The sequence below is a fragment of the Arachis ipaensis genome, chromosome B06, assembly GCF_000816755.2.
Source record: "Arachis ipaensis cultivar K30076 chromosome B06, Araip1.1, whole genome shotgun sequence".
Classification (NCBI taxonomy): Eukaryota; Viridiplantae; Streptophyta; class Magnoliopsida; order Fabales; family Fabaceae; genus Arachis; species Arachis ipaensis.
The window spans coordinates 120474474-120485690 of NC_029790.2; the positions used below are offsets into that span (position 1 = coordinate 120474474).

The 11217-nt window shown below is 37.2% G+C and overlaps 1 protein-coding gene and 2 long non-coding RNA genes across 4 annotated transcripts; all 3 read right to left on the reverse strand.

Moving 5' to 3' along the window:
- LOC110263525 lies at positions 3272–3838 on the reverse strand. Its single transcript, XR_002349322.1, has 3 exons — positions 3681–3838; positions 3425–3542; positions 3272–3311 (listed from the first exon to the last, which is right to left on the reverse strand). It is a non-coding gene; the product is annotated as an uncharacterized LOC110263525 (long non-coding RNA).
- LOC107605020 lies at positions 5804–6961 on the reverse strand. 2 transcript variants are annotated; one of them, XR_002349321.1, is made up of 3 exons: positions 6822–6961; positions 6632–6719; positions 5804–6383 (listed from the first exon to the last, which is right to left on the reverse strand). It is a non-coding gene; the product is annotated as an uncharacterized LOC107605020 (long non-coding RNA). The 2 variants fall into 2 exon arrangements; XR_001612446.2 differs by having other exon boundaries at positions 6829–6959.
- LOC107647421 (E3 ubiquitin-protein ligase RNF13-like) lies at positions 8897–9746 on the reverse strand. The gene has a single exon (XM_016351496.2). It carries the CDS (start codon positions 9714–9716, stop codon positions 8958–8960), a length of 759 nt encoding a protein of 252 aa, XP_016206982.1. The 5' UTR covers positions 9717–9746; the 3' UTR covers positions 8897–8957.

Genomic DNA, 11217 nt, shown 5'->3' on the forward strand with positions numbered 1-11217 from the left:
GTCTTCCAAGAATAATAGAGGACTTTTGATCCTCTTTCATATCCAATATAACAAAATCAACAGGAAAAATAAATGGCCCTACTTTCACAAGTAAATCCTCAACAACCCCCACAAGAAATTTAATAGAAAGATCAGCAAGTTGAAGAGAAATACGAGTAGGTTTTACCTCCTCAATTTGGAGCTTTTTCATAACTGAAAGTGGCATGAGATTGATGCTAGCTCCAAGATCACACAAAGCTCTCTGAATAGTGACATCTCTAATGGTGCAAGAAATTACAAAGCTCCCTGGATCCTGCATCTTCTCAGGAAGATTATGTTGAATAATAGCACTGCATTCCTTAGATAACACCACTGTCTCTTTTTCCTTCCAATTCCTCTTGTTAGTCAACAGTTCTTTCATGAATTTAGCATAGAGAGGCATTTGCTCAAGAGTCTCAGCAAAAGGAATGTTGATCTGAAGCTTCTTGAAGACTTCTAAAATTCTAGAAAATGTCTTTGAAAGCCTTCTGAAGTCTTTGAGGATATGGCATTTTAGGCTTGTACTCAGGGGTCTTTGGCAATGTAGGATGAGTGTCAAGAGAGACTGGGAATGGATTATCTGCATGCCTAGGAGGGACGTGCTCCACCTCTTCTCTCTTCTCCTCTGGAGCTTCTTTTTCAACTAGCTCATCATTGACCTTAGTCTCAAAACCAGCTACTTTACCACTTCTCAATTGAATGACCTTGCATTCTTCTCTTGGGTTCACCACTGTATCACCAGGAAATGTACTTGGAGGCCTCTCAGGTATTTGCTTGCACAACTGGCCTACTTGCACCTCCAAGTTTCTGAGGGAAGCTCTAGTTTCCTGCATAAAATGATTCAATACTTCTTCCATATCAGTGTTCTTCTGGGACTGAGAATTTACCTACTGAGGTGGTTGTTGATTATGAGACTGAAACTGGCGGTTATTATGATTATTCTGCTAAAAACCGTCCTGAGAATTATTGTTAAAATTCTGTGATCCCTGAGGTTACTCTCTCCACCCAAAATTTAGGTGATTTCTCCATCCCTGATTATAGGTCTTAGAGTATGGATCATTATTGGGGTTTCTAAGAGCATTCCCCATGTAATTGACCTGTTCAGAAGAAGATTGAACATAGTCATAATTCTCACCTTGTATAGAGCTACCAGTCATGTCATAAGGGGCCTCTTGAGGTGCATTCTGAGTGTTGACAACTGAAACCTGCATCCCACTCAATTGTTGAGTAATTAAATTCATCTACTGAGACAAAATTTTGTTCTGAACAAGAAGAGCATCAAAAGCTTCTATTTCCAAAATGTTTTTCTTCTGAGGAGTCCCAGAGTTCACAGGATTCCTATTAGATAAGTATAAATATTGGTTGTTAGCAACCAACTCAATAAGCTCAGTAGTCTCCTCTGGTGTCTTCTTCATGTGCAATGAACCACCTACAGAATTATCTAAACACATTTTGGACATTTCACATAAGCCCTCATAAAATATATCCAGCTGAGTCCATTTAGAAAACATATCCGGAGGGCATTGCCTGGTCAGTAGCTTGAATCTCTCCCAGGCTTTATAAAGGGTCTCACCATCTTTCTGTCTGAAGGTCGGAACCTCCACCCTCAACTTAGTCAGCTTTTGTGGTGGGAAAAATTTAGTCAGAAATCCAGTGACCACCTTATCCCAAGTATCCAGGCTCCCCTTAGATTGAGAATCTAACCATAGTTTTGCTCTATCTCTCACAACAAATGCGAAGAGCATGAGTTTGTATACCTCAGAATTCACTCCGTTAGTCGTCACAGTATCACAAATCTGCAGAAAATTAGAAATAAACTTATTTGGGTCTTCATGAGGAAGTCCATGATATTGATAATTTTGTTGCACAAGAGTGACCAGCTGTGGCTTCAATTCAAAGTTGTTTGCAACTATAGAAGGCACCACAATACTTTTGCCATAAATGTCTGCATTAGGAGCAGTGTATGAGCCAAGCACTCTTCTAGGTTGCTCATTCTAATTCAGATTTGCCATATTGGCATTCACAGCACGATTATGATCCATGGTGGACTCTGCAGCTTTCCTTTCAAGAGTTTCACTCAGATTTTCACTAGCCTTGTAAAGTCTAGTTTGTTGCAAGCGCCGCCTCAAAGTCCTTTCAGGTTCAGGATCAAAATCTGTAAGAGGTTCCTTGTCTTTATTCCTGCTCATAAATAGACAGAAGACAAGAAAAGTGGGATTCTCTACGTTAAAGTGTAGAGAATTCCCAGTGAGGTAACCTATGTAAAAAAAAATGAAATAAAACACTTACTAATTAAGGCTAAAACTTTTCGAAAATGATGACTAAATTTAAGCTAAAATTTTCGAAATTTAAAAAGCAAATTAAACAGGAGAATTAAAATAAAATTAACTAGGTAACACCAAACTTAATTTCAGAAATTAAGGAAGAACAATAGTACTAAATTTTCAAAAATTATAAAGCAAGAATTAAATAAAATTAAACTAAAATGCGTAATCTAAGCAATCAAACAACTAATAGTTGTCAATCACAGTCAATCCCCGGCAACGGCGCCAAAAACTTGGTGCGAAATTTATAACTCACACACTAACTAGCAAGTGCACCGGGTCGTACCAAGTAGTACCTCAAGTGAATGAGGGTCGATCCCATGAGGATTGATGGACTAAGCAACATTGATTACGTGATTTACTTAGTTAGACAAACAGAAAAGAGTGTTGAGAGTTTAAATGCATCAAATAGTATTTCAGAGAATCAGAAAACAAGCAGTAAATTGTGGTAAAATATATATGGAGAAAATAGTTAAGGCTTCAGAGATATCTATCTTCCGAATTGATTTTTCTTACTAACTATTTTAATCATGCAAGATTCAATTCATGGCAAACTATATGTGACTAAACCCTAATTCCTTAGACCTTTTTAGTCTCCTCTAACCTTCATCAACCGCCAATTCCTTGGTCACTTAATTCCAATTAGAGGGTGAAGTTCAATTCTAGTTTATATGCCACAGAAACCCTAATTACCCAAATATAAGAGGATTATATATCACGTATCCCGTTAAGTCAAGATAATTAGTGATTTAGGAGAATATGTTTTCAAGTTGTTGTTCAAGTAAAGAGCTTTTCCAAGTTATACAAGAACTCAATTAGAACAAGGGTCATACTTCCGTTCCACCCAAATTCATAAGATAAAGAACAAAAACAATTCTTAAAATTAAAATCAGTACATGAATTAAAATAGAAAAATAATAGTATCAATCCATACAGCTCCAAACCGCTTACGCAGCAACCACAACTACTCTAATCACAGTAGAAAATCATTTTAAACACAAAAATTAATTCACTGGCATTAATCCCCTAAACTCATCAGGTACTCAATCCCAAAATATTTTAAGTTTAAAACAATCTCCTACCTCGATTAGCTGAGTTCGCATAAACCTATTGTAACAACTCCCTTTCCTTTTAGTTCATGGCAGCCACTTCGACTGCTTCTTCCAATAACAGCGACGATGGAACAACACCGCGAGGCAGCTACAAAACGACAATAGCGATGAATCTAATAATCTACTGTGGTTTAAGGCTGAGTAAGGATACAAAGGAATATTTATGTAAAGTATGACAGAGTTAATTAATGAAACATTATAGCGAGACAAGGTGCGACAGAATAACCTTATCAGAGGAACAAGAGACTGGAATTGCAGCAGCTCCGGCGACCCTCACCGGCAAGAACAGAACCGACGGTAACTTCAAGGGGGCTGAGATAGCAAACCCTAAGAAACAGAAGCAGAATTTTGGAGTAGCAGCAGCGGCGCTGGTGACTCAAAGTAGCAACAGGGAAAATGGTCTCCTTCCCCACCTCAGCTCATGACTCCGGCGGCGGCGATGGCGGAGAGAGCAGCGGCGGCAGAAACCCCCGCAACGCCTTCTCTCTCTCCTCGCGTTGTTCTGTCTCTCTCTCTCTTCGCATCGGATTCTGCTTGAGGCTCGATAACAGCTCGCAGCGCCAGTTCGACGACAACAACTCCACGGCGGTCTAACGGCGATGGTGATGACGAGGTGCAACGAAGCTGGTGGCACACGGTGCGACGGTGGTGGCAACGCTCCTCACTCGTGCGAGCTTTCCCTGCTCTGTGACACACTCTCCTCGCTCCTCTTTCATCGGCGACGATGGCGGCACGACGAGCGGTAGTGACTCGCCGGCATGCTCTCCCCCTTTCTCCTCCCTCCTGATTCGCACCCTCTCCTCTCTTTCTTTCTTTCTGTGGATTTTTGGCTGCTGCTAAGTGTGGTGTTGGTGAGTTTGATTTTGGAAGAAAAGGAAAGGGGTATGGCGGCTGAAGGGAGTGGGGTAATTAGGGTTAGGGTTTTAGGAAGTGTTTAGCAAATTAGGGTTTAATTTGAGACAAAAATGAAATTAATAATTTTAGGTAAATTGAAATTTGGTAAATTTTAATAAAATTAAAGTATATTGTATAAATTTGAAATCTGATTTAACCTCTTAAAATTACTTTAAAAATACTACTTAATTATCAATTTACTAATCATTTTTTAATCAAGTATTCTAATTTTAATTTTTTTCTGAAATTTATGGGTCTTACACCAAACATGTGCTCTCACTCCTTGATCTCAACCCTTGGCCGTTCACCCGTATTATAGAAGGGGAAGATTCCAAGGTTGAAACCGGTTCAACCAGCTCAGCAACTTCTTCTCCAACATAGGTTAAGTCACGGTTTGAACAAAGGGAAGAGAGAGGAAAAACCGAAACTACATGCATGTACCTCTCTCAACCTCTTTCATCGATTTTCTTTAATCTTGGCCATTGATCTTGACTTTGGCCCCAAGAATTGATTCTGATCATTGATGAGCGTCTGACCTAGGCTGGCTTCAAGCTTCCCATTTTTGCTTCTTCCCTACCTGAGACTTAAAGGCTATCTTCTTCACAAAAATAGAAATGAATCTTTGCTGTGCCTTCAAGATAGATTTGCTTCATGAACCGAGGCCTTTCTTTCCTTCCATGACAACAAAATCTTGAAGTCTTTCTTCAAATCTTTCCTTTTGTAGCAACAATCTTTCTTAGCTTCACTTTTCTTCTATCTTCTTCTCTGATGGATAGATGTGACCGAAGGAGAGAAGAGAGAGAAGAGAGAATAACTTTTGTATGGAGCTTGTGACCTTTGGTCATAACCCACTCTCTGTGCATTATATTTTCTTTCTTTCTTAGAAGATGATAGACATGATCGAAAGAGACAGAGGAGAGAGGAGACAAAGCTTTCAATGCTCAATTAAATTCAATTTAATTTTGAGTTTCGGTTACAAAGAAAAATATTCAGCCAAATTGAATTTTGAATTCCAATCACAATGTATGAAAACTTTATCAATTTGGACCTCTTTGTTTTGTAATCACCGAATGGCTTCCTTGGATCCCATTCTTTGATTTATCAACTTTGGTTTATGAACTTCTGATTTGGGCCAATTTGATTTTCTTTCTTTTAATGTTCAGCCACCCTTTTTAAATTAAAATGATGCAGGGCTGAATTTGTTCATTGATCAAATTGGGCTTGTTGTAACTTTGACCCTTTATTAAAAACTAAATTACTTCCTACACACTTGAACAAAAATCATCAAACAACCTATTGAAAATTATTAAATAAAACACTTAATAATAATTTTAATAATTTCTTAATTTATATTTTAATAATGTTTGATCATCATTTCAGTTTTCCAAACTCAACACAAACCAATAGCCCCAACTCCATCTCAAGCATTTCCTGCAAGTTCTGAACCTATAACACCATCTCATGATTTGCCTGAAATTGAGGCAATAACCCCCACACAATCTCCTTCCCCTGCAAAAGAGCCTATAACACCATCTCATGATTTTCCTGAAAGCAGGTCAATGACCCCAACCCCATCTCTTGCTCCTACAAATGAGCCTATAACTCCTCATATTGTGCTTGCAAGTGAGCCTCTATAGTCCCATCTCATGATTTGCATGCAAACAGGGAAATATCCCCAACCCCATCTCCTGCATTTTTCGCAAATGAACCAATAGCTCCTCATGCTTTCCTTGCAAATGAACCTTCTGCTGATGACGAGTCAGACCCCCCAGTTGATTCAGTGTCTCACATTCGCAGCTTCTACAGTTCCAGAAAGATTAACATTTAAACACGCCAATCATGTCTGAAATCGAGCGATCATGTATCTTAGTATCTGAAATTAATATGCAACATCAGTGTTAGAACAGAACTGCTTATAGGAGTTATTATGTAGCGGTCATCGCTTTTATCATCTTTCTACTTTGCTTCTCTACTCTTCGTCTTCTGTTTTTTATTTTTCTGGGTATCTATCTGATCAAGGAAGATTGTTGAGAACCTGCAACCAATAGCAGATTGGTTGGAATTAGTAATTTTATCATTTCAACACCATTAACTTTGAAAACAAATAACTAGTAATTTAATTAACAATTTTATCATTACAAACAGTATGAAATGTGTGGGATTAAAAAAAAATCTAATTTAGGTGAACTGGACGAAAATGTCTTAATTTCCAGTCATATTGTGTTTGCATGGTCATATACCTCCCTTGAGAAATTCATAGAAGTAACAAAGAGTTATAATTACCTCTCACCCTTCCAAACTGAATCTTTGCTTTTTCTATCTGTCTTGTCAATGTCAGAAGACTATTTTTATTTTTGGGCTGCTGAATGGTCTGAAGAATTATCACATAAAGGAAGTTAATAGAACTAGTACAAAAGGAAAACACTAACAAATTCAGGCACTTAAAAAATCACTGCAGAGTGCAGATGCTTACAACTTACACGGTTAGGAATCACTTCCTGCATCTTTGCAGGTTACTAGATGCGCAATCTTGAATATTATAATTTCCTCCTTCCTACAAGAATCAGTGGCGATTTCTTTCCTTTTTTCCCCCTTAAATTGTTATGAAAAGTTAGCACCTATAGCCATAACTACCACAAATCACATGGTTTGCATCCCCTGCCTCTGCCGGTTCCTTACATGCTCATCTGCGTAGCTTTACGATCCATTTTTTCCGTAGTCGTCTGTCAGTGGCGTGTCAACCATTGAAATATGTTAGGCCACAACTGCAACCTCCATTAGTTAATGTTTTGCTTGTAAGCCAATAAACAGGAGAGGCAACATGAACACCGTGATTATGAGGTTCCAGAGTAAGAATTTCTTTTACGACTCTTTTAGCAACCTTGGTATTTCCATTATTTTTGCAAGCTGCCAACAAAGCTCCTAAAATAACAATATCAGGCTTCCAAGGCATTCCTTTTACCAGTTCCTCTGCCTCTACTAACTTACCCTCTTTCCCAAGAAGATCCACCATGCACCCATAATGTTCAATCTTCCGGTCAACCCCATACACATTTTTCATCGAATAAAAGATCTCACGACCAACATCAATCAAGTCAGCATGGCAACAAGCCAACAAAAACCCTAAGAAAGTTATATCGTTCGGGATGACAAGTTGCTCCTCCTTCAGATTCTAAAAGAGAGCAAGAGCATCTTCAACATGTGCCTGAGCAGCCAACCCAGAGATCATCATATTCCAAGTAACAACATTTCTCTCAGTCATTTCATCAAACAACTTCCGAGCCAGAACAATCTCCCCATTCTCTGCATACATGTAAACCAACGCCGTCCCAAGAATCACTTTCCCTTCAAACCCCTTCACCTTCATGGACTCATGAATCCTCTGCCCAAGCTCAAGATACCCCGCCCAAGCGCAAGCCGATAACACCGAAGCCAGCATCGCAGCATTGGGCTCCAATCCATCTCCAATCATCTCATCAAAAACCCCAAAGCCTCATCATAACATTGATTCTAAGCATAACCACAAACCATCGTCGTCCAATGACTCAAACTCCTGGGCGGCATTTCATCAAACATAAGGCGTGCACGGGCAAAATCACCGGAAACAGAGTAACACCTGACCAAACCATTGGCCACGTGGGAATCAAAGCACATCCCGAATTTCAGCATGTGTGTGTGAACCTGGGTACAGGCTGGCAGGGAGGGAATGTTAGAGCAGGCTTTAAGAAGAAAGGGGAAGGTGTGTTTTCCGGGAATAGCGCCCAGCTTCCTCATGGAGACGTGAAGGCAGAGAGAGTGATGGGGATTGGGGCTAGAGGCGTGGGCGCGGATAAGGGTGTTCCACATGAAGATGTTGGGTGAGTATGGAAGGGAGGAAAAGATTCTAGAAGCGAGGGTGAGATCGGCGAAGGGGGAGAGGAGGCGGCTGGCGGCGAATGGTCGTGGCGGATGCGAGCGGTGAGGATCATCTGGGCGAGGACTTGTTTTAGATGGTGTATTGTGGTGCATTGGTCGGCGAGGAGAGAGAGACTAGGAGGAGTTGGCGGCGGAAGTGGAATGGTTGAGAAGAGTGAACGGGGAAAGCTGTGTTTGAGCGAGACGTCCAGAGTTGTGTACTCTGAGTTTTTTCAATTTTTTTAACACAAATCGAAATGTGTACTATGAAAAAACACAAAAAATTACCATGTTAAAATATATCACTCATTTTGTTTTCATATCAAAATTTTTTAGCCTTCCCTTATCGCTTTTATAATTTTTTAAATTATTTTAACTGAATTTTTCCACATTATGTTCAACAGCGTAAATTCTTCTTCTAATTCCAAATCCTTTCTTTCTTTAACAAACAAAAATAAGGTTTTTCTTTTTCAATAAAGCTGCTTAGAAAATTAAAACAGAAAACAATATAAAAAAAGAAAAAAATTGGGAAAGAGAACTCCACACAAAATGCATAATATTATTCACATGATGAATTACAGCCAAATTCCACGGAATCAACTAACTAATTTTTTTTCATGATTAAATGCAAATACTATTCACATTATAAACTATAACCAAACTACACAAAAGAATCAAGTAACTAATTTCAATTTTTATTTACATTTTTGACGATTTAATTAGTTGGCATCGGATAGCGACATAAAGGGCATAAATGACTAGTCTTGAGCCAGCGGATGATGCATTCTTGATGATACACATGCTTACAAGGCATTGATAATACTTGTTCTGCATCATCACCGTCATCAAATTCAGATAGACAAATACTGCACCTCTCTGTTGCATTGTTATTCTTTTCAAGCTTCACTTCCTCAAGAGAATCAATGGCACTCTTCGAAGTAGGAACCATCTTAATATTAGTATTTCCCATGGACTCTTCAATGACGAAGTCGGTGATAATGTCGTCGTACTCATCAACAAATAATAACGAATTCTGGATAATAATGTCCAAATTCAAACTGAACAAACGAAAATCAGGTCTTTCGTAGAGAAATCCGGAACGACGAGTTTGAAGTATGGTTTCCGCGTAGGATATGACATCTGGCATCATGTGATGAATCAAGACATTTGGTATAACATCATCAGGAAAACGCAATTGCATGTGTGATGAACCGTTTTGAAGGAATTCTTGCGCTTGCATTAGAATTGAGCTGTGACATGCAAACGTATCATTGGCTCCTAACACTGGATAATGTGATTGTGGTTGTTGAGGATGAGTAGTCCAGCACGTTTGATGCCTAACTCGTACCTTGAGAATGAAGTAATCTGCTATTTTATCTCCGATGAGAGTTAGATAAAGTTCCAAATCTTCCTCCTGTTCTTGCAACAATGAGGGAGATGACACTTCCCAGGAAAAACCAAATGGCGACGTCATGATGATGAAATTGAGAACTGGTTTGATGCTTCAAGTTCGTCTATCAGAAATATAAAACTTTCTCTAATAGAAATAAGAATCAAACTGAGAATTAATCTTGTGGCTTTCTGCTTACTTATATATACAAGAGCTCCTAGTAAAATTTGGTACTGGATCTTAATTGGATACTAATTTTTTTTTTCCAAAGTGACATTACTTTAAGAGAGGGAAGGTAATTGGATATTAATTGTATATTAATTGGCCGAACTATCTTTTTTAGTTTAATTAGGATAATAATCTTTTAGGATAATTATTTTATATGATTTTCTAACTACTTTTATTTTCTTGGATTATCATTTATAATTTAAAAATTAAAAATTAAAAATTATTATTTTTGTTAAATTCAATCTTATTTTATTTTTTTACTAACTAACTGAAACTAATTGTTTGAGATAAGTAATAAAAAAAATATATCGATCATTATTTATAAAAAAAAAATTAATATTTATATTATTTAAAAATCAAAATAACTGCCAATTATTTGAAATAATGTGTTTTCTTTCTTGGAGTAGTTATAAATAGATTGATAAATTGATTAGACAAAAGAAATAAATTGATTTACAAAGATTTTGTACAAAATTATTATCGAGTGGTTGAATACTTGAATCCTAATTTATAATTTGGACGATCTTTCATTTTATAGAAATTTAGTAAGCACAGGCATACTTAGAAGATTTTTGATCCCTGTAAAACGAGTTCAAACATATCCTGTTTAAATACTTCATAATCCCTTATCACTTGCTTCAAATTTCATGATAAACACTTCAATTAATTTTTGTAATTTTGTTTGTTCCTATTCTCTTTTTAAACAATTTTTTTTTTTTTGAATGGACTTCTCTACTTGTCCTCGAACTTTAAGATATTCGAAATACAAATAGATACCAATAATCCAATTTAATTCAATTAACTTAGACTTAAAACACATGAAAATATTATTTAAAAAGGAAAAGAAAAAAAAAACCTACTCAAAATATCTTAATGCAAGACAATGGAGTAAGCACACATTTAGTTAGTTAATCTTCCCACAAAGTCAACAGAAAATGAAGGACGCATGTGGTGTTGGATGCAACACGCGCAGACAGAAATTGATTCTGTGCAGGAGTGATAGAATGCTGCTGAAATTAGATGAATGATTGTGTTAACTATAAGGCATAAGTTATGAATAATGATGATTAGATGTTTGGACTAGACTTTTTTGTGAATATGGCCATTTTACTGATGGGCTTTGGTTCATTGTAAAGGAAAAAAAAAATAGAACATTTTTTAGAGAAGGTTGGACTGTAATATTTAGTCATTGTAATGGACTCAATATTTAGTCATTGTAATGAATTAGGCCTAAAAGCTAGAACAACATACTTTTGAATGATATTTCATCAATATTAATTTAAATTCAAATAATAATACAATAGCATGGGTCTCGAAAAAAAAATAAAATGCATAAATATTAAAAATAATAATATCA

Coding starts and splice junctions, on each gene's coding strand:
- LOC107647421 (XM_016351496.2), bottom strand. CDS start 9,716: ATGACGTCGCCATTTGGTTTTTCCTGGGAAGTGTCATCTCCCTCATTG.